The sequence below is a fragment of the Carassius gibelio genome, chromosome A1, assembly GCF_023724105.1.
Source record: "Carassius gibelio isolate Cgi1373 ecotype wild population from Czech Republic chromosome A1, carGib1.2-hapl.c, whole genome shotgun sequence".
In the NCBI taxonomy this organism is placed as follows: Eukaryota; Metazoa; Chordata; class Actinopteri; order Cypriniformes; family Cyprinidae; genus Carassius; species Carassius gibelio.
In genome coordinates this window covers 19382689-19407409 of record NC_068371.1, presented here as the reverse complement: position 1 = coordinate 19407409, position 24721 = coordinate 19382689, and the positions used below count along the sequence as shown (strand labels likewise).

The 24721-nt window shown below is 36.3% G+C and overlaps 1 protein-coding gene across 6 annotated transcripts in view; it reads right to left on the bottom strand.

The window, feature by feature from the left end:
* Positions 1 to 24721, bottom strand: part of LOC128015742 (mitogen-activated protein kinase kinase kinase kinase 4) — a 395708-nt gene that overhangs the window by 255572 nt on the left and 115415 nt on the right. For all 6 annotated transcript variants that reach the window (XM_052599872.1, XM_052599965.1, XM_052600194.1 and 3 more), the window contains exons 11-14: positions 12774 to 12846; positions 12445 to 12655; positions 6933 to 7094; positions 6769 to 6855 (exon numbers count right to left, since the gene is read on the bottom strand). In XM_052599872.1, coding sequence (XP_052455832.1) covers positions 6769 to 6855; positions 6933 to 7094; positions 12445 to 12655; positions 12774 to 12846 — 533 coding nt within the window. The remainder of the gene's footprint in view (positions 1 to 6768; positions 6856 to 6932; positions 7095 to 12444; positions 12656 to 12773; positions 12847 to 24721) is intronic.

The following is a 24721-nucleotide window of genomic DNA, read 5'->3' as shown; positions in this document are numbered from 1 at the left end:
CATTAAATCAGAGCTCAATTTAAATATTCAAATAAAAATAGCCGACTTCCTGTTGGTCGTAGCTGATGACTGAATTAGAAAGTTGTCCGTCTTGAAAAGAAAAATTAATGTACCAAGTTTGGTGTCTGTAGCTAAAACTAACCCCCCCACTTTTGACAAAAGGTGGCGCTATAGAGTGCCTCCTTCACGCCCTTTTAAAAGCTTTTGCCATTGTCTAGCTATCACTAATACTGATATGTGTTTTGAGTTTCATGTAAATCTGAGCTTGTTGTCTGCCTCAAACTCACCATAACAGAACATTCAAGTTTGACACGTTGCCATGGCAACACTATATCAGATATCAATATCCCCACAACAGATTTACATCGGACGTGTTTTGTCATTATTCTGATGAAGTTTTAAGTAAATAGAGTAAAAATAAGATGCTGAATTCAAAGCATTTGGAAAATGACACACTTCCTGCTGCCAGTTGGTGGCGCTATAATGTTGACTCTTAATAGTCACATATATACGATCAGTATCATACAACGAACAAACCAATGAAGTTTGATCAAATTCAGGAAATGTATGTGGATGTTATTAGACATTTCCTGTTTCTCATTTCTCGCCATAATTTCAACGCCTCGCCACGGGCAAACCGTTCGAGATATCAAAAATCCCCTCGCAATTTTTCATCCCCAATGTCTTGAGATCATGTTCACCGAGTTTCGTGGGTCCCAGCCTCTGCAGCGTCCTGATGGCCGCAGTTTCCAATGTGTGTGCCAATTTTCAAGAGTTTTTGAGCATGTTAAGGCCCCTAAAACCCCCTGGAAGGTTTAATAAAAAATAAAAAATAATAATAAGAATAATTCTTAGAAGAACAATAGGGCTCTTCGCCCCTTCGGGTTTGAGACCTAAATATAGCTGCAAGCAGCGATGTCGGGCTCAAGCCATCAGTGCAACGCCACCCTGGTGGCATCGGGAAAACTGTGCCCAGCGGGCATAAGCATTTACAGTAACCCTCTGACAATCAAGTTTTAAGGGATGCGGCAGTTAAAGGGTTAATCCGACCAATCTAGACTTTGAAATCACATACACAGAACAATATATATAACTTTAGTAACGCTTTATTTTTCTATTTATAAAAAATGTATAAGGTGTGCATTGTAGCTGACACCTATATGAACACATTACAACTGTTTTGTGACTGCAAGTCTTTCTTCTCAAATGCTATTGAGCTTCAAATTTGCATTTGAGCCCATGTGAAAAAGTAGCATAATTTACATATGACTTACAGTTTGTTGTAATATATATCAAACATTCAAATTAATTGTGCATTATAGCTGTCACCTAGATGAACAATTACAGTTGTTTTTATGACTGTAAGTCATTCTCTTCAAATGCTACTGACGTTAGAAAAGTGTATAACAATATCACATGTAACTTTAGAGACCGGCCCTAAATTTGAGACTCTCGAATGTCCAATGTCAAGACAACTTTATGCCTGTTTTTTTTTTTTGTCTTTAGTTTTCATTTCTCTGTGCCGGATTGCTGATGTTCTATACCCAGGCATAGATGTCCATCCATCAATTACGAACATTCAGCCGCAAACATGAGGTGTGAGCGGTCGCGAGCACAGATGGGAGAATGGCGCATGTTTGTTTTTTTTTTGTGTTTTTTTTTTGAGCAACTGGGATGGTGCCCCCTCTGGGAGTTGGTGCCCTACGAAGACTGCATACTCTGCATATAGGGAGCGGCAGTACTATCTGGAAGATATATTCCTCAAACCATCGTACAAGAGGAGGTGATGCTAATCCTTCAAGAATCGCTCAAAAGCTTTTCAAGTGTACAGTTTCCTTTTATTGCATCTTGAAATAAATATTTCTGAAATCTGAATCAAACTGGGTTGTGTTTATTAATTTATTTTATAAGACAACTGAGACTTTAATCTATTTTGTAACATATGTGCTTTTAAACCAAGAACAATTTATTTATAGATGTATTACTGCTTAATAATTACTATTATTGAGGGAAAAGGCTTTATAATCATGAACTATTTACTAATGCTTAGCTAATGAGTGCAGTTATTATAAAGTGTTACCAATGCATTTACTAATGTTAACAAATTAGACATTATTTTACAGTGTTACCAAATCCTTAAATAATTTATTAGTGTTTTGTAATGATTTTAATGACCTATAAGCATTTGTGAAATAGTTTTGCTTGCATTGCAGCTTTATCTGTCAGTTGAAGAGATTTACTGTTACATCCATGAGATTAATAAATGTCATGTCACGTCACAGGTTGTCATAGGTCAGTATCAAATGAGTTTGAAATTATTATTTGCAGCACAAATAAGGATTCTTAGGATGTTTTTAAATCCCTAAAACTGTCAGAAAAGGATAAGGCCTAAGAGATTTCTTAACCTGTAAAGGAAAAAACACCACCATTAGCAACAACAAAAACAATAACAATTTAAAATACAGATTTTTTTTTTCCTGATTATTAAAGGGATGATTAGGTCTCTCTCTCTCTCTCTCTCTCTCTCTGCCAGACAGCCCCTCCCTACAATCCACACACACTGTCAGTCACCAAACATTCACAGTCACCAACCCCCTCCCTCTCCCCCTCCCTTTCCTCACACAGACAGAGTGGCCAGAGTGAGATCATCTCAGTTGAGATGTCTGACAGTTTTTTAATTTTCTGTTATCCATACAGTGTTGTAAAGTCGTGAAACTATGCATAATTCCTCAGAATAATTTGATCTCTGTATGAAAAAATGCTTTGAAGTGTTTGGAAGCTGCAATTTAAACATACAAGACAATTAATGTTTCCCTTTTTACTGTCATTTCAAAAAATCACCACGACAAAACCGTTCAAGCTAACCAAAATCCGTTCACAATTTAAGTTCCTCAATGTTTTTTCTTCATGTAGACAAAGTTTGGTGTGTATAGTGTACTTCCCCTGTGAAGAGTATGCATTAATTCACAACTGTAAAATCTAAAAAATACACATTCAAATCAAAATAGCCGACTTCCTGTTGGTCGTAGCTTATGACTGTGAATTAGAAAGTTGTCCGACTTGATTAGAACAATTTATGTACCAAGTTTGGTGTCTGTAGCTAAAACTAACCCCCCCACTTTTGACAAAAGGTGGCGCTATACAGTGCCTCCTTCACGCCCTTTTAAAAGCTTTTGCCATTGTCTAGCTATCAATAATACCGATATGTGTTTTGACTTTCATGTAAATCTGAGCTTGTTATCTGCCTCAAACTCACCATAACAGAATATTCAAGTTTGACACGTTGCCATGGCAACACTATATTAGATATCAATATCCCCACAACAGATTTTCATCGGCCGTGTTTTGTCATTATTCTGATGAAGTTTGCAGCAAATCAAGTAAAAATAAGATGCTGAATTCAAAGCATTTTGAAAATGACACACTTCCTGCTGCCAGCTGGTGGCGCTATAACGTTGACTCTTAATAGTCACATATATACGATCGGTATCATACAGCGAACAATTTTTCATCCCCAATGTCTTGAGATCATGTTGACCGAGTTTCGTGGCAATCAAGTAAAAAACTTATGACAAGTATATTTAATTCCAGAGCATGCTTTTTTTAAACAGCCCTGAATAGCTGACTTCCTTTTGGGCGGAGCCTATGACATAGAGCGCGAAAGTTGTTCAGCTCAATGAGATCTATAAGTGTATTGAGTTTCATATAAATACATGCAAGCGTGTGTGAGCTATGGTTCAAGATTTCTGACTGTGTTCCAGGGGGCGCTGTAGAGCCCCTGTGCCACGCCCGGGTCCCAGTCTCTGTGTCGTCCTGATAGCCGCAGATTCCAATGTGTGTGCCAATTTTCAAGAGTTTTTGAGCATGTTAAGGCCCCCAAAAATGCCCGGAAGGTTTAAAAAAATACATAAAAAAAATAAATAAATAATAAGAATAATCCTTAGGGGAACAATAGGGCTCTTCGCCCCTTCGGGCTTGAGCCCTAATAATAAACGACACAGAAACAAGAGGGTCCTCGCACCATCGGTGCTCGGGCCCTAATAATAATTAAAGCTGCAAGCAGCGATGAACAGGCCCTTGCACCCGGGCTCACCAGCAGCGAGTGGCTTTAGTAAATAGGTGAACGGTGAGCAATATGCATTTAATCTCAAAAATATAAGTAGAATATATCAATGTTTATTCCATATATGTGCCAATATTCCTGTTGCCAGCAGGTGGCGCTATCATTATAATGGACTATTGGCCTTCAGATGTGTTCAGGCCAGGACTCTTATCGAACATGTGAAGTTTGGGGAAGATCAAACATTTTATGCCTGAGTTACAACAACTTCTCTTGCTGTGTCGAGACATCAAATTTTGTCATGGCGCCATGGACACGACCTTTAACAAAAACTCAAGATTGCCACAATTTAACATTGCACAGGCCTTTATATTAGACTGACCAAAAAAAATACATTAATGTCAAAAAATCTCTAGGAGTAGTTTGTCTCTGCGTAAAATGTCTCTTCCTGTTGCCAATAGGTGGTGCTATGACTATAACTGAATATGGGCATGTAGATCTGTTAAGTGCAGAAGTCTTATCTAACATGTGAAGTTTGGGGCAGATTGGACATTGTATGTCTGAGTTACAGCAACTTCCTTTTTCATGGCGAATCATCGAAATTTGTCAAGCCGCTATGGACACGCCCTTTAACGAAACCTCAAGATCATCGCAATTTAACTTCGCAAAGGCCTTTAGATAACACTGACCAAGTTTGGTGTTGATCTGAATAAATCTCTAGGAGGAGTTTGTTAAAGCACAACCCCTGAAAATGGCAAAAACAACACCAATTTTGCTGAGAAAATTCTAAATAACTGACTTCCTGTTGGGATTCGGATTTCTTACCAAGAGACTTTTTCGTAGATACTGGTGTGTTACATGTGTGTACCGATTTTTGTACATGTACGTGACACAAAGCTCGAGGCGCACTCCGTTTAAAGTTTATACGTACTCCGTTGAAAGTGTATAGGTGGCGCTATCGAGCCATTCTGCCACACACGGTGGAATATTGGCCTGCAGATCTGTTCAGGCCAGGACTCTTATCACACATGTGAAGTTTGGGGAAGATCGGACATTTTATGCCTGAGTCATAACATCTTTTATTCCCATGGCGAGACATAGAACTTCGTCGCGGCGCCATGAACAAGCCTTTTAACGAAAACTCAAGATCTTCACAACTGAACATCACACAGGCCTTTAGATTAGACTGACCACAAAAAAGACATTGATTTCATAAAATTTCTAGGAGTAGTTCGTCGCAGCGTAAAATATGTCACTTCCTGTTGCCAATAGGTGGCGCTATGACTATAACTGAATATGGGCATGTCAATCTGTTCAGGTTCGGAGTCTCATCAAACATGTGAAGTTTGGGGCAGATTGGACATTGTATGTGAGTGTTTTAGCAACTTCATTTTTCATGGCGAATCATCGAAATTCGCCAGGCCGCCACGGACACGCCCTTCAACGAAAACTCAAGATCTTCGCAATTTAACATCGCAAAGGCCTTTAGATTAGGCATACCAAATTTGGTGTTGATTTGAAGAACTCTCTAGGAGGAGTTCGTTAAAATACAACACATGGAAATGACCAAAATTACACAAAATATGCTCATAATATTAAAAATAACCGACTTCCTGTTGGGTTTAGAATTTCGCTCCAAGAGTCTTTTTTGTAGGTATTGGTGTGTTACATGTGTGTGCCAATTTTCGTGCATGTACGTGAAACATAGCTGGAAGGCTGATGATTTTCTTGGTATAGGTGGCGCTGTCGAGCCATTTTGTCACACCCTCTTCTGAATCATTACCGTATGTATATATATTTTTTTAATTGGATGAATTAAACACTTTGCATCTTTGATTTATTTGCACCAACATTATTTGATCTTAACATTTTGGAAAATGTATTTATATAGCATACTTTTATTTAGTCTCACTGGTAAAGACCTTTTTTTTAAATTTAAAAACAAATTTAAAAACTAAAATACTGAATGCTGATTAAGAAACATCTTATTGAATGTGTGTTGATTGTGGTGTTTGGATTGTAGAATGCAGTTATTGTCTTTAATTTCACATGGTTACAGTTAATCTTTTAATTTAAGGCCAGTTCTATGTAGTTTCAACCCAATTCATAAACAAAAGCTAAATGCTGATGTGTGTACCATCTATGTTTGTATTGAATGTAGGCTACTTACTGTGCAGATACTGCTGTTAATTTCAGATGGTTACAGTTATTGTTTTCAATAGCCAAAAGCAAGTTTGGCCTATTAAATACTAAATATCTTGTTTATGCACACTTTCGTTCTTTCTTGTTTGTTGCTTAAAATCGGAAATCGGAAATCGTCCAGTTTGTTTGTAAAAAATCGGTAACGGAATCGGCCATGAAAAATCATGATCGGTGCATCCCTAATGTCAAGCTCTGTGTGTGTGTAACGCGTCAAACTGTAGCCTACATTTATATAATTAAATCACAACCATTACCAATTTTCTGATAGTACTAAGCAATCCCAAATTCTCACCACTATTCATAAAGTTACCAGGTGAGTAACATGTTTCAGCATTGATTATATTCGCATTTGGTGATTTGAACCATTTGAACCCTTTTATCTGTTTATTTGGTTAATTGCTTAAGGCCATTTCTCTATTTTTATCATCATGCATTAACCAGCACTACCCTGAGCATGCCCCCTGAAGAACTGAAACAATGAAACAACTGAAAAACTGATTTAATACCAGTAGTTTGGCCTGCTCCTGCAGCAGCTGTTGCTGAAGGATTTCAAGATGTCTTTGCTCATCCTCGAGCTGCCTGTGGATAAACTCCTGTAAAACAAACCGTAAAACAAGTGTTTAGCTTAAGTTCTATGTCATTTTAAACACAAGTTATCTAAGAAAGTCACCTGTTCAAGGTCAATCCTCCTCTTTTCCTCCTCAGCCCTCCTGTGCTCTTCTTTCTCTTTACGTCTAAGTTCCATTTCCTCTTTGTGTCTCTTGTCCTCCTGTTCCCTGCGTCTCTGCTCCCGCTCCTGCTGCCGCCTCATCTCACGCTCCCGACGTTGTTGCTGTGAGAAGTTGAGTTTCTTTTTTTCCCATTTTTTACACTGATTGTGGTCCAAAAGATAATACTGAATCTGTGCATGTTATTCTTATTTTTACTGGGGACAGTTCAATTACTTTGGGCGTGGCAACTTCATGTTTACAACAGAGATGTGTGACAACTTGATGTTGGATGTCAACTTATTACTCTAGTAATCTAACAAACCCCCAAGATACAATCAAAAAACTGTATAAGCAATCTATCTGAAATTTCCTAATTTACGTATAAATCAGTCAAATCCCACACTGAATGCCGCTAAAAATGTCATATACATGTAATGTGATTGCTTTGCATTATGATCAATCATCATACATTTAAACTTAAGTGTTAAACTTAAATGTTTCCTCAATCAACATTAACCAGTAAAGACATAATAAAATAAACAAAGCGTTGAATGAGCATAAATATAGTAAAAGTATTGTTATTAGGGCTGGGACAACGCATCGAGGTCGTCGATGACGTCGACGGAAGAAATACATCGACGCAAAATATGCGCATCGATTCGTCGACCTGTTTTTATTTCTCTAAAAAACGTTTGCAAAATGTTTACCTTATGTGCGCTGAATATACGCGATGGAGGGATCAACATTCTGTCCAACGTTATATAACCAATCCAGGGGTTTTTCTGCATTGATCTTTTTTTTTGGCGGCTGTTAAAGCCTTATTTAATCGGTGAGTGATGTAGAATAGAATGACTGCTGGGCCTGACAGGGCGCGTACGAGAGAGAGCCCCGGCTGCACGCGCACTCACAGTCTTCAAACAACATGAGCGCTTCTTGCTCTCTCTCTCCCTTGTGCATATTAATCAAAATCATTAAACACGATAGAAAAAGGGCGAAACACCAAAGTTTCACGCGCGCTCATGTAATGGAAACAGGTCAATTTAGCTCAAAGGGAATCATTTAAGATTTTAAAGGGAATTTGAACAGAATCACTGTTTCACGGCTGTTCACGGAGACGCCCTGCGATTCAGTGAACTAGCCGTTTAACATCAAATCAGCGCTGGATACTAATATCCAAACTATAGTGAAAACACTATTAATTAGCACAGTAACAAGATCGGCAGTTTAAGACATTAACTTGTAAGCACAAAACACAAGATACTTCTCTTTTCAATATGAATAAGGCTTTATTAGATAAATCTAAGACATATAAACTAATCTAACACATAAACGCACGCACACACACATTCACACAAGTTGCAGGAAGGTCGAAAGTTAGGGAAAGATGAGTTTAATAGAATGGAAATATGGAATCCCAAGTTAACAGCAATACGTTAAATTGCATAAACATGAACAACCATCAATCACGTAATTAGCGCTCGCATTGAGTTCCTCAATGAGGTTAAAATTATATTAGATACACCAGTAAAGGTCACAGTCTGGAGGTAAAGTTACTTGCATCTCCTGTGAAGAAGGAGCCTCGGTGAAAGGGCTATCCCGAGGTCGTTGATTGGCTGGAAGTTCAGTCTCTGAAGTGACGTCTTGGGAAGCCCGTGGTTGTTGGGCGTTGGCTGAAAGTGCAGAGTCGTGTGCGCTGGTTGAAGTTGAACCGACGTTACAAAACTTAACTCAGAACACGAAACTCTCAAACGGAAAAGAAAAGAAATAAAGTTTGACGAGACTAGGTTGTGTTCCTTCTCATCGTGGCATAGTAGCAGCAGGCAGGCACGCTGGAACCGCGCTCAAAGAACAATGATGACTAACCACATGGCTAGATGCTACAAGCTAAAGCTAGGTAGCAAAGCTACAAGCTAGAACTAAGAGCAGGCATGACTGATAGCACGAGCAAGGCTGGAACTAAAAGCTGACTAAAAGCAAGGCAGGACTGATAGCACAAGCAATGCTAGAACTAAAAGCAAAATTTCATGGTGTCCAAAGTATTTAAACTTCCTTGTTGGCAACCCCTCAAATGTTGCCTTGACCAATCAGATATGGTCTTGGCTCGGGGGGGTATCATAAATCATTTGTTTATCTTACCAAGCATGTGGTTCTTGCCTCACAGGGTCTAATTTTGGACATGATTCCTATAGACGGTTTCAACAGCATCAACATAAACAAACGTTAATGCGCGTGAGCGCTTTTGTGGACCTAACTTAACTTCCGGTAGACTCCAAATAGAATCAATAACAACAGCCAAGTCCCTCTAGAGTAGATATTTTTTGATAACAAACAAAATGTGTTTTCTGTGTGGATCAGGCAGACTTAATGAAAATGCTAATTCATTATTTGCCAGCAGGAGATTTAAAGCATAGACATAAAGCGCGAGAAATAGAGGTTTCCCCAGTATCAGCTGTAAACAAAGCAGAGCTGGTACGCTCACACGCTGCTTTATCAGGCATATAACATGCAAGTCTTCTTTCAGAAATACAGGGATATAAAAACACCCGTGCCTCGTTTTGATATTTAAACATAAATGAAAGGAATTATTATTATTAAACGTGCAGTACGTAACGTAACGTTACGTTACTCATGTTTATTTAACGAAGCCTTTTTGAAAATCGATCAGTTTTAAAATTGTGGCGAATCTCCAAAAATAAATAAATGTATGGGAAACACATCCCGCAGCACAACCACCTGAGCCCAACTTCAGTCTACTCATCACCTTGGCTTTAACTGCGTTTGTAGGAGGTCCCGCTGCAGACTGATATACACAACATAGACCGGAAGTTAACTTAGGTCCAGGCGCGTGCGCCCGATGAAACCGTCTATAACACGATTATGATATATTTTACAAATAAATGATTGTCAGGACAATATCAAGCAAGAAAATTCGATTATATCAATACTAGACATGACTATGTATCCTATAGTTATCAAAAGACATACAGAATAAGTGATTATACATGATAGTCAAATGTGTGGGTTACACATAAATTAATATGGATTTAAGCAATGGAATGATTCATTCAAGTCTTTTTGAGTTCATTCTGGTCCATATATAATGTACAAAAAGCAGTTTCTTTGCCATTCTCTGGCAAAGGGACTTTTCTGTGAAGACAAAGGTTTAAAGCCCTTCCCCCTTAGGAATTTCAGTCTGGTTCTGCTGGGTGGGGGAAGTCAATGCAAGTATTTAACTTGATCTCCTGGGTTTACATGTGATGTCCAGCGTTGCATTTCAATCACGAACAATAAATTTGACAATCTCTTCTTCGAATTAAAATTGTCAATAATTGTTCTATTGGTGTTAATGTTGAAAGCTGTGTGAACAAGTTGGTTGGTTGGTTATCTTGCTTGGTTCTTGTGGCACTAGAACTGATTTATGACTTCCTGAGGAGTTCGGCTCTCGTTTCAATGCACACAGCTCTGATAGACTCTTTAATTTGTTTGGTTCGACTCATTTCTGCTACACTCACGCACTCACAGTCTTCAAACTACACGAGCGCTGTGTTGCTCTCCCTCTCTCCCTCGTGCATAATAACCAAAATCATTAGACACAATAGAAAAAGGGCAGAACGCCAAAGTTTCACATGGATCATTCGGAGATTTTTTTTTTTCTCCATGACAGGCTGCTGGCTCCCACTGTTTATTTTTTTAATTCTTTTTTTGAAAAGCACTCTCTGTATTAGCTTAAAGCCCTCAAGTTTACATTGATTACTGTATTCTTTCAAGCATAAAAATACATTTTTTATTGAATGCTAGACATCAAGTTGTTGTTATTTTCATCTGAAAGAAGAACTTTTTTTCAGTAAGCTAGGCCCTATGTGTTCAGTAAGCTTGTTTCAGTAAGCTATGTTTTTTCAAGGCTTCAAGGTTTTATTGAATGCTATCTCTATACAAGTGCCAAGTAATGCATTCTTAGTCAGTCTTTTATTTTGTTATTTTAAGAGCAATAAACATATATTGCAATGTTAAGGAATTCATGTTTTTTTCATTCAGATATGTAAATCAACATGTATAGTATTGCAACATGTTAGTAGTCAATTAATGGGGAGATAATCGAAATTGAATCGGTCTGAAAAATTAATCGTTAGATTAATCGATGCATCGAAAAAATAATCGCTAGATTAATCGTTTAAAAAATAATCGTTTATCCCAGTCCTAATTGTTATATATTGCCACCACAACCGCCTGCACTTCCATATATAATGTACAAAAAGCAGTTTCTTTGCCATTCTCTGGCAAAGGGACTTTTCTGTGAAGACAAAGGTTTAAAGCCCTTCCCCCTTAGGAATTTCAGTCTGGTTCTGCTGGGTGGGGGAAGTCAATGCAAGTATTTAACTTGATCTCCTGGGTTTACATGTGATGTCCAGCGTTGCATTTCAATCACGAACAATAAATTTGACAATCTCTTCTTCGAATTAAAATTGTCAATAATTGTTCTATTGGTGTTAATGTTGAAAGCTGTGTGAACAAGTTGGTTGGTTGGTTATCTTGCTTGGTTCTTGTGGCACTAGAACTGATTTATGACTTCCTGAGGAGTTCGGCTCTCGTTTCAATGCACACAGCTCTGATAGACTCTTTAATTTGTTTGGTTCGACTCATTTCTGCTACACTCACGCACTCACAGTCTTCAAACTACACGAGCGCTGTGTTGCTCTCCCTCTCTCCCTCGTGCATAATAACCAAAATCATTAGACACAATAGAAAAAGGGCAGAACGCCAAAGTTTCACATGGATCATTCGGAGATTTTTTTTTTTCTCCATGACAGGCTGCTGGCTCCCACTGTTTATTTTTTTAATTCTTTTTTTGAAAAGCACTCTCTGTATTAGCTTAAAGCCCTCAAGTTTACATTGATTACTGTATTCTTTCAAGCATAAAAATACATTTTTTATTGAATGCTAGACATCAAGTTGTTGTTATTTTCATCTGAAAGAAGAACTTTTTTTCAGTAAGCTAGGCCCTATGTGTTCAGTAAGCTTGTTTCAGTAAGCTATGTTTTTTCAAGGCTTCAAGGTTTTATTGAATGCTATCTCTATACAAGTGCCAAGTAATGCATTCTTAGTCAGTCTTTTATTTTGTTATTTTAAGAGCAATAAACATATATTGCAATGTTAAGGAATTCATGTTTTTTTCATTCAGATATGTAAATCAACATGTATAGTATTGCAACATGTTAGTAGTCAATTAATGGGGAGATAATCGAAATTGAATCGGTCTGAAAAATTAATCGTTAGATTAATCGATGCATCGAAAAAATAATCGCTAGATTAATCGTTTAAAAAATAATCGTTTATCCCAGTCCTAATTGTTATATATTGCCACCACAACCGCCTGCACTTCCATTTTCTACAAAATGACTCACACACACATTCATGTAGAACAGTATACGCAGGATTAACACAAAAATCACAATATTTATATTGGAGACCAACCTCCTCAAGCCGTTTTCTTTGCTCCTTCTGCTGTTCAATTCGTTTTTGTCTCTCAGCCAATAACTGGCGTTTATATTCCTCTTGTTCTCTGAGTTGCTGTTCCTGGAGGAGCTGTTGTCTTCTCAGTGCCTCTGAACGCTCCTTATTCTCCTGCTGCAGCCGAATGAAATCACGTCGCAGAGTAGATTCACCAGGCACATTCACTATAGAACTGAGGGTGAGGGGTCACATCAATAAGACTTAAAACAAGCCACCCAGGAATACACTGAAAGTTTCAAGATACATCTGAAGCTAAGTAATTCTTACTTAAAAAAAATATTTTGTGATACCTGGCCTCTCCTTCCTGTTCTTGTGCCTCTTCTCCCTCTTCTTCACTTCCACTGTACTCATATTCTGTCTCATCTGAAAGGAGAGAAAAATAAATCGTAGTCATAACATTTTAAAATTTGCTTTAAAAAAAAAAAAAAAAAAAAAAAAGTCCTGCAACATTCTTTGAGAACTCCGCTTTACAGTGTGAAATAAAACACTACAAAAATCAGATAACAATTACATGGGGAGTTGGCAACTTTTATTATGTATTTGTACTACATTATATACAGTGGAATTGCTATTGCCATGTGTTTTACAACTAATGCTAAGCAACAAGGTTTACGCAGTCTGATCCAAAGATGCATACAGGCATGGAGATATGAGCAACAGAAAGAACAACCCTCTACAGACACCTTGACAATTGAATTGCCATTGGCATTTTTACTCGCCAGACTGTAAACTGCAGGTTATTACTATAAACTTTAACAATTTGTTTACACTTTTTTAAAATACTTTTTAATGAAATCTATATAAAATAAAAAAAAGAATAAGAAATAAAATACTGCTGCAAAGTTCTCCAATAAAAAATAAAAAAATACTTTCAGTCTCAAACCAATATTATATAATCAAATATATTGAAAAATATAAATAAATAATTGTGATTACAGTGCAGCATTACCAATCCCAGCTTGTAGGCCTGCTCATATTTAAAAAGTATATGAAGCGTCGATTATGGCTTAAATGTGGACGTAGTTTACTATGGCTACATTCAGACTGTTAGTCGAAATACGATTATCTTGTATCCGATTGGAATCTGATCTAAAATGATGTCCACACTGTATATCGCAACTGTTCAGATCTGATTTGTGTGTCCATGCAGCTGTTTTAAATTTGCGATAGATATGTTGTTTTATTTAAATTTTACAACGTGGAAATGTGTAGCCAACGCACTGGACTACTGCGTCTTGAGCTGCAGAACTCTAGGAGGCTGGTATGTAAAATTACAGCTTTTTTTCCGTGCTGCGCTGGTTTCAAAAATAATAATTGTCTGCTCGTCCGGCACACTGCAACAACAAAGCCTCGTTTCGGCAGCGACTTTAAGCATGTTCCCTATAACATAATTATTCTATAATACTATGTATTCAACAGCTGCTCAGGTCCACATTTTAAGCCTGCTGGAGCACATTAAGCAGCAGCAGGACCAGCTGGTGTCCAAGGTCAATCACCCGAGCAGCAGAGTGTGCTCAAGAGCCAGAGTGTCCTGAATGCATGCCCATCGAATCACTGGAAGCGATGGATGAGCTTTTTGTAAACATTAATTTACACATGTGCATGTGGTTGATGAGCTGATGCTGTAACTGTACCTCTCTAAACCACAAACGCCTTCTTTAATCACTCTTTAACTTTTGACAGAACTCGAAATGTTTTAACCGATGCGACCGATTAGTTTAGGCCAAAACTCGCTAATTTTTTTAATAATCAGCAATAATCAGTCAAATGGCCGACTTCCAGATTGATGACACGTCGGGAAAACCCTCTATTCAGAAGACCGCACACACAGCCTGTGTCTCTGAATGCTTCTCATAATCGTTCCTCTCTTCCCCATGCGGCGCGAGTCCAGCGTCACGGACGAGTCATTCACATTTGCCACACTCACGCAGCCTGTTTCGTAACGCTCGGTTATATTCGCACGTGCACTGCACCGCAAATCTCCACAAGTGCATCTGGCAGTATGGATGAAGCTCGACGCATGCGCGCAACCTACGTTGACTCGCGCCTGGCTCCGCATTTAAAACAAATGTAAATTCAGTCTAACTGCTTGCTAATTTCACTTGAATTAAATGAAACATTCAGCACATTTTCCACTTATTCTTAAAATCCCAAATACAGTGTAACATGTAATACTTTAATAATTAACTAAAGAAATACAGTTCTTTATTTACATAAAAAATAAATATTTCCAGTGAAATTCAGTAACTAAGTTAATTCTATAAAATTAGCTATACCATTATAATTTTGTCTGCTTAAAAAAAAAGAAAAAAAAAAAAAGAAAAAAAGAAATATGTCTGCAGTGTGTACGCGTTGCATTTTTTTTTACACAACCATGTTAAAGGATTCCAGTTGTGTTCCAGGAGCGTTGCGTCTGCAGCAGTGCTTACGTACCGTGTATCGGACTGGAAACGTATCCTGTGTGAAAGCACATCGAGTCCGTGCTGCACCACATACGTAATGCACATGGACTGCATACGCACTGCAGATGGAGTATGTGTGAAACAGGCATGAGCAGAGCATATATATATATATAGCAGGGTTTAATCAGTCAAATTTAAGATTTTTTAAGATTTTTTAAGACCATTAGGATTTGAATTTATCACCTACACGAATTACGATAACTTCAGTCATTAAAATTCCTTTCAAAAGTCTTTTTTTATTATTGACTTTCATTGAAAGTAACAAGTTTTATTATTTAAAGAGTTATTCTATTATTTCTTAAGATTAAGAAACTGAAGCCTTCGCTTCAAGAATACAGGAACACTTAACAATTGTAACATTGTAAAGTAACAATTCTTTTATGGCATTACTTTCCAAAATAATAAGTGTTATTGGTGTTTGGTCACAGTATTTAATACCCACAGGACGTAGCTGGGGTCAGTGGGGCCCCGGTGAAGGTTGTACCAGTGGGCCCTGTTTGAAATTGTTTAATTTGTATGTTTGTTCATTTTTATTTATTTTTGCTATTTACACAATGTTTAAGTTTTTTTCAAGTTTGTAGGTGTCAAGGTACAAAAAACCGAATAATTAAATGTAAAATAGCACTGGATAGTCTTCAATGTAAAAATTTAATATACAATCAAATCAGACACCTGGAACATTTCTCACATTATTAGTTTATTTGCTATTGCTTCTAAAATGGTTATAAAATGAAAAGGAACTTATAGTTAAACTCTGTCAGAACAAATTTGTCTTGATAATGTCATAACATTGATAGAAATGTACGTAATCAACCAAAAATCCTGACAACTGTTATGACAATATTTACACAAATATCAATACTTTGTTGACCAATTACCAAGCAATGCTTCATTTTGTTCAGACTGTGGTGTGAAAAGGTTGCATTAGCAATTCAGAAAAAAAAAAACTTAAGCAATGCATGGTGCTTTATAAGGTGCTGAATCATTTTTGTTCCCAATTTTATATATAGATAGATAAAAAAATTTATATCCATCTATTTCACTAGTAGTTCACTGTATGAAGATTCTTTGGGTATAATATGTCACAGTTTGCTTATACTCACTTACATAAATGTATTAAGCCCCTTTCACACTGCCATTCCGGCAAATACAGGGGTAAAGTGTTCTGGAGTGTGGATAATTTTTGGTTTGACTGTGCATAAATTCTTGTTAAAACTACAAAGTAATGAAGTCAAGAGCAGTGAGTGATTTTTCTTTCATTTTCTTGGATTAACATTACAGCAGCTAGTAGCTAAATTAGGCGCGGTCACTTTAAGAGACGATGAACGCATCTTTTTCCTCAACTGTTTACTTTCACTTAAGAAATAACTGACAAATAAATATGTTTTTTCGAGCATACTTTCCAAGGCAGGTATTTTGACATATTTTGCATGTATCTGTCGGTACAGGAGCAAAAAGAAGCAAATTCGGTGTACAAGCGTTTTGAGACGCCTTTATCAGCGTGAGCCCTGAACACCGTGGTAATGAATTGGGCCCTTTCAAATCTTTTTTTTTTTTGTTCAAAACTGCGATTAGTATTTGTTCGTTCATGTGCAGGAGGGACTGTCCGTGATACGCGGCTCTCTCTCTCTCCGCACCGAACACAGAGCGCGCGAGTAACCAGCTACTCAGTTCAGCTTTTCTGCGTCTTATGTTTCGATGCTTGATACCAATTGTTAGCGATGGGCTTGAGCCAGCTACTAAACGCACCGTCTTCGAGCCATAGATCATTAAAGGTACATTTTCCCATTGTGATAGCCAGGATGATTTCAATTAAGCTAAGCAGTGACGCAGTATGATACAGTATGTTCGGAGTTTGCGCAGGTTTCTGTGAAAGTCCTTCTGACAAGTCTGTATGCTGCCGCATGGACCTTGTAGTTCCGGAGCGCTGTGATACCAGTGTGATACCACCCAGATTCCTCATACAGAACTACAACAAATGAATGCCATTGCTGCTGCGAGCGCATTTTGATGGAAGAACAAATTAATGGACTAGTATATCAATTTAAGATGTGGCAAAATGTTTTTTAGGGTGAGTTATTAATGACATAATTTAGATTTTTGGGTGAACTACCCCTTTAACGCCGAGTGGATGGTTAGATGCATGATCAGCTAGTATTAACAAAAAAATTATAATAAAAAAAAGGTCCTTCCAGCATTAAGGTAATAACATTACAGTTTTGTATCATCTTGTCTCAGTTATAAATGTATAAATATATTAAAACTTGTTTTGAAAAATTTCTTTGTCATTGGAATATTGATTTTAAAATTGATTTAAATCATAAATCAGATTTTTTAAGGCCATATGCTATGCCCAGCAATAAAAGCAAGTAAAGAAGGCTCCCTTTAAAATAACTTATGTTGTCAGTTAATTAATTTTTGCATCGTATGCATTTTGTTGATTATGATTTGAGAACTTGAGTTTAATCATGAGGATGGTTTATTAATCCGTCCATTCTTTAGAGTTTCAAAGATTTAGCTAAATTGTGCAGATTTAATTTATTCGTTTCTTGTTTTAGTTAGGCCTAAATAATGGGAGCGAAATGATACAGTGGCTCACGTTTTACTAAAATAAAGAATTTATAAAACACACAATGATTTCTTAATCGGTGTACAAATAGGTATCTTTTACCAAGTAGTTATCTGACAAAATAAAGGACAGGTAACGAATAACAAAGTATGCACATCAAAAATGCATGCTGTTTCATTAAAGGAATTTTAATATATATATATATATATATATATATATATATATATATATATATATATATATATATATATAAACAAATGATAAAGCTTGGCTTATTGAATATCAGATCCCTTTCTAGGAAAACACTTTTTGTAAATAATATGATCACTGATCATAATCTAGATGTTCTCTGTATGACAGAAACCTGGCTAAAACCTGATGATTACATTATTTTAAATGAGTCCACCCCCCAAGATTACTGTTATAAACATGAGCCGCATCTAAAAGGCAAAGGGGGAGGTGTTGCTTCAATTTATAACAACGTTTTCAGGATTTCTCAGAGGGCAGGCTTCAAGTATAACTCGTTTGAAGTAATGGTGCTACATATAATATTATCCAGAGAAAAAAATGTTAATGATAAATCCCCTGTTGTGTTTGTACTGGCTACTGTATACAAGCCACCAGTGCTCCGTACAGACTTTATTAAAGCATTTGGTGATTTTACATCCGAGTTAGTTCTGGCTGCAGATAAAGTTTTAATAGTTGGTGATTTATCCGTGTTGATAATGAAAAAGATGCATTGGGATCAGCATTTATAGACATTCTGAACTCTATTGGGATTAGACAACACATTTCAGGACCTACTCATACTCTAGAATTAAATCTGTCACATGGAATTGATGTTGATAGTGTTGAAATTATGCAGCCTAGTGATGATATCTCAGATCATTATTTAGTTTTGTGCAAACTTCATATAGCCAAAATTGTAAATTCTACTTCTTTTTACAAGTATGGAAGAACCATCACTTCTACCACAAAAGACTGCGTTTTAAGTTATCTTCCTGATGTATCCAAATTCTTTAGCATATCCAAAACCTCAGAACAACTTGATGATGTAACAGAAACTATGGACTCTCTCTTTTCTAGCATTTTAAATACAGTTGGTCCTTTACGCTTAAGGAAGGTTAAGGAAACCAGTATGTCACTATGGTATAATGAGCATACTAGCACCCTAAAGAGAGCAGCCCGAAAAGTTGAGCACAGCTGGAGGAAAACAAAACTAGAGGTATTTCGTATTGCTTGGTGGGAAAGTAACCTTTCCTACAGAAAAGCATTAAAAACTGCTAGAACCGATAACTTTTCTTCTCTTTTAGAAGAAAACAAAAATAACCCCAGGTATTTATTCAACACAGTGGCTAAATCAATGAAAAATAAAGCAACAACAAATGTTGACATTTCCCAACATCACAGCAGTAATGACTTTATGATCTACTTCTAAAAACGATACTATTAGAGATAAAATTGTAACCATTCAGCCGTCAGCTACAGTATCGCATCAGACAGTGCACTATAGACCCCTTGAGGAACAGTTCCACTCATTCTCTACTATAGGAGAGCAAGAATTATATAAACTTGTTAAATCATTTAAACCAACTACATGTATGTTAGACACTATACCATCTAATCTCCTAAAAGAGGTGCTTCCAGAAGTCATAGATCCTCTTCTGACTATTATTAATTCCTCATTGTCATTTGGATATGTCCCCAAAACCTTTAACCCTTTGAAGTCGATTAACGCATATATGCGTTTTGAGTCATTTTCTCCTGATAACCCCCGAAAAGAACTTAAATTACACTCTCAATTTTAATCGTACAGATAAGAGCAATACATCAATCGAATCTGTAAAGGGTCTACTTTTTTTTGGATACAGACATAAGAACCTTTGTGCACTTATAAAATAAAGATAACAAACAAGGTGCGCTGTCTGCAGCCTTTGTGTGCGCTGATCTTCATTTACAAACACATCATTAAAATGCAGAGATGTATAGTAACGAAGTAGAACTACTTCACTACTGTACTTAAGTACTAAAAGGCGGTATCTGTACTTTACTAGAGTATTATTTTTTTCTCCTACTTCCACTTTTACTTCGGTACATATTTTCGCTGAGTTTAATACTTTTACTCCGATATTTTTTTTTTATGTGCTGCATCGTTACTCGTTAATAAGGTTACGAATCATTGCATTACAAACCACTGCCAGAACTGTAGATGGCAGGTTTGATGAAGCTGGCACATCAATGAGCGAAACAAGCGATTAAGAAGACTGCGCGTGCTGACTCAACTGCTTCACGCTAAATCACACATGCGCTGTATCATCAGCTCCTCGGTTCACGAATCGGACGCGTCTGACAGAAACGGTTCTTGACTCGTGAACGAGTCATTATCTGGCTCGGCTCGGTGTTCATCTTCAGTTCTCTCTTCACAGCAGTTCAGTCAGTGTACTGTTTGAGTCAATGAATTACTACGGGATATTGGTTTGTTTTAACTCAGAGGGAGTGTCAGACACATTAAACAAGTTAACAGCTTAATCTGTGGATTAATGCGTATTGGAGACGCGAACTGTTTAAAACGATTCAGTTCGATTTGGTGGACTGTTTCAAAAAGATCCGGTTACATCGAATGATTCGTTCGCGAACCAGATATCACAAACTGCTTTGTTTTTAACTGTCTTACAACAGACACGGAAGAGAAGACAATGCTGAATAAAGTCGTAGTTTTTGCTATTTTTGGACCAAAATGTATTTTCGATGCTTCAAAAAATTCTAAATGACCCTCTGATGTCTTACGGGTTTGAAACAACATGAGGGTAAGTTATTAATGACATCATTTTGCAAATTGGGCTAACTAACCCTAGTAACCATTTTTTGTTTACAAGAAGTTACAGTCAAAGGAATTGTGATTGTCCTTAGGTTAATCATTTGAAATAGTAAAAACAATATGTTCAAACTTTTGACTACTTTCTTTAATAGCTACATAACACAATACTTCTACTTTTACTTTCAGTACTTGAGTAGAAAATTTTAAAATAGACTACTTGCAATACTTAAGTACAAAAATTTGTGAATACTTTAGTACTTCTACTTAAGTGTGGTGCTTAAAGAGCACTTCAACTTCTACTCAAGTCACTTTTTTGATACAGCACTTGTACTTTTACTCAAGTATGGGTCTCTAGTACTTTATACATCTCTGTTAAAATGAACTGTAACTCCGTGAATACTCAACGAAGAGACATGTGAATCATAATCCATATGAAAACAATGCAATGTCGGTTTTCCATGTCTCCCTTCATTATATCTAATGTGACCACGCCCCTGCGCTGATCGCGCTATTCCGATTCAAACTGAAGCGCACGGCTTGAATACGCCCACACAGAAGAAAAAGCAGTGAGACTGTTCTTCAAGTTTTTATTTTATTTTACTGTTTGCTTCGCGATGAGAGGAATAAGACATAATTCACCCCAAAAAGATGTGATGTGGTTGAGGATTTGAGAAATGGATTTCCTCAGAAAAAAAGAATGAAGCACTTTATTCAGCAGAGATCATAAACATGAGTAAGTCTCTTTTTCTTTATTTGTACTAGTTTTCACATAACGTGTAAACATTTTACTAGTTAGACTTTTTCCAAATAATTTTTTCCAAACTATAATTCCCGACTAAATGTATAATCAAGTGAAACATTATGAAGTTTCAATAACAATATACAATACCATTCAAAAGCTTGATGTAAATAATATAAATGTCACAAATAGAGATAACTCTAACAAATGTTAAAACAATGCAGTTCTTTCAATTTATTCCCCCTAAAAAAACCTGAAAAATATTTTCAGCTCTTTTCAACATTAAAAATAATGATGATGATGATAATAAATGGGGGTTTTATTTGGTAGAAAATAAGATTGTTAAAAGGATTTCTGAAGGATTGTGTGACTGGAGTAAGGATGCCAAAAAATTTGTTTGAAAGTAAGCTTTGATTGTTCCTAATAAACTGTTTAACTGCTCCCCCAAGTGGATATTAAATTATGTTGTGGGATAATTAAATATATTCTTAATAAACTACAAACATAAAATTATATCGATTTATTTTGTTCTCACATTCTTTCTTGTAACTCCTCACTGACAGTGGCATAGCTGAATGAGAGGCTCATTATGCAGCTCATTATGCGGCCCTTTGTCTTCTCAGGTGTAAATCACAATGATATTCATGATAGTTGACGCCTACTCGCATATGACTTTTACCAACAAAAAGTGTCTTAGAAAATTTAAATCAATATATTGTTTTCTGTGAGTGAGTAAACAAGATGATTTTCACATAATTTAGAAAGAAAAATTCTAGGCTACAAGCTCCAGTTCTCAACAGTACCGGGAACCATTGTTCTTTATGTGTTTTATGGCCTTATTCAAGTGACTTAACATTTTTAGTTTTTCACTAACCATGCATAACATTTTTTTTTCTCAAAAATACAATTATGTACATGCATGCATTTCACATATTATTATAGCCTAGTTTGTGCTGATTACAGTGATATTAGACTTTACCCATTTAGATATTTATAAGAAACTGAAAAAAACACAAATATCAGGGCATGACAAAACTTCTCCAGGCCCCAAAAATACCATTAGACTCCAGAGGGTTAAACTGGCTGTTATTAAGCCTCTCAACAAAAAACCACAACTTGACCACAAAGAACTAGTTAATTATAGACCAATCTTGAATTTCCCTTTTCTGTCCAATATACTAGAAAAGGTGGTATCCTACCATTATATTCCTTCTTAGATAAAAATTTTATACAGTAGGTGGCCAGCCTATCTGGGCCTTGGTGCCGCGGCGGTAACTGTAATTCAGTCGCGTGTTGAAATCATTTGCGAAACTATCGCCAGGTGGCGCAAAGGGACGGATTGCGAAATGAATGTAATTATAAAATGAGATAGCAGTAAGTAAAACAACAATAACATTATGATATAACATTGTAACATAAAATCTTTTACAATTTGTTAATTGTAAAATTATTAATATATAAGCTAAATGTTTTAATTTCATTTTCATTTTGATTCATTCTTGGTTTAAAAAATCTTCAAGTTCCATATGCAGAGCAAAATGGGAACGGTCCAGCATTTAGCAATAATTAGTATTAACTCTGTTATTATTCTTGATTTTTCAAACTACCAACACTTTGCATTTTTGAATTATGCCTTATGTGTGACCAAAAATTAAGTATTATTTGTTTCAGCTGTTTGATCGCTGGTGCCTCGCGCACGTATTCACTGGAAACAGCAGTCATTCACCAGACATTTGGCGTGAGCACTTTGACATATTGTTAATTATGATTTTTTGTTCCATCGATACTGAAACGCACACAGCCTATTTACCTCATGAATAATAGTTAAGCTTCAAATGGGCAACATCAGGAACATGGAAACGTTTGGATTCCTCCTGATTGAGAGCCCAAGCTTAACTTATGCTTAGCTTTAAATATATATTTTTTATTAGTAGTATTACTAAGCCTATATTATTATATACTGCAATTATATTTATCCATTAGAATTATATATTTTTAATTATTGTTTTGTTCTGATAAATTTTTTTTTTTGCGTGTTTAAAAAAAAAACATGCAGCAAATGAAAATAGGCGATTAATCCGTTAAAATGTGTTACTCTTGGTTAACAGTACCACATGCTGAATTAAAAAAAAAAAAAAACATTTTTTTTACATCAATTAAAAATAAAATATGCTACTAATGAAATATACGCTATATCCTAATGTTTTTATGTGATTTTTTTTTTCTTCATATTTTATTTTCAGACATGAGCAGACCTACTGGCATAAGCATTTAACGAACACATACAAGCGCGCACTTTGGCAGAATTCAATTCAAATAGTCATCAACAGCCATTAGGTAAATTGCCTTTAAGGTAAAATTGCGCATCAGAATGGACACATTTGTTTTTTAAGGGAGAAAAAAAAAATTCCAAAAATGCCAGCGAAATGAACATGTCCAAACTGTGAATAGTCGCGCAACTCACTTGAAGAAGTTCAGGCAAATAGAAACACCATACACTACGTAGCAATCCTTAATTGAAGAAATGTGGCAAAACATCTTCTGAGAGAACCTCATATTATTAAATTCAAAAGTGCTTTCCATATTTGGATCAAAATAGGCTACATTTGTGAACGCACATTTTCTGAAATGTTTGCGCGTCAGGTCATGCAAGCCTGCATCTTAAAGCCTCTGTCAAACTTTCTGCATCCGCGAGTCCACTAAGGACCACTAGGCAGGCATGACGTAAAAATCGTCATTGGAGAGTGTGTGCCGAGGCTCTGAACAGACGTCCGCGTGGTCAGTAGGCTTCAAAAGCAAAACTGCACATGTGCAGGCAGAGTGAAGAAGCTCGTTGCTACTCGAACCTGTGCAATCCGTCAGTAAAAGAATATAAAGACAGTCAGATGTGCAATAATTCTGGGCAATTGCAGAGCTGGCCATCAGCCTGCGCATTCAGAAGTATAAATTGAAGAAGTCTGCGTTCCGCGCTGGCCGTGTCTGCGTCCGGATTGCTAATGCGGAAAGTATAACCCAGGCGTTACAATCGCAACTTCTTTGTGCTGTTACTTCTTTCAAGCTGAATCTCACAAAATTGGTCAGCTCCCGACAGTATTAGGTGTTTTATTTATGGGGAGTAGAATTGTTTATTTCAATGAATGTAATAGATTACAGAGAGATTTTCCCATTTTATACAGGAATTGTTCATTTAAAAAAATCTAATTATCATAATCATTTAGAACTTTTTTTTTTTACTTATAAACTCCTTGAGAATTTAAAGTTAGTTTAATAGTAGCCTATTTAAATTCAAGTTTAAAAAAAAAAAGGTTTTAATTGCTTAAATTATTTTTATTAATTAATAATGTGTTATCATGTTTATTCTTGTAAAAAATACATGTTTATTTTTTAAGAAAACAAGGGAAAAATAAGGGACAATCCGAGTATTTGTTTTGCTTTAACTATTTATGTAGGGTACAATTATTAAAAAAAAAAAAATAATAATAATAATTAAATAATGTCATTAAAAAATACCATTGGCCTGAGTAATTTTGACCATTATAGAATTGTGACTTTAAAGATTAGTCATTTAGGTAGTAAAAATACTGTGAAATTAATAATGGCATGGATTTTAGAGCATAACAACTGAAGGTTTATGAAACATTAGCCAATAA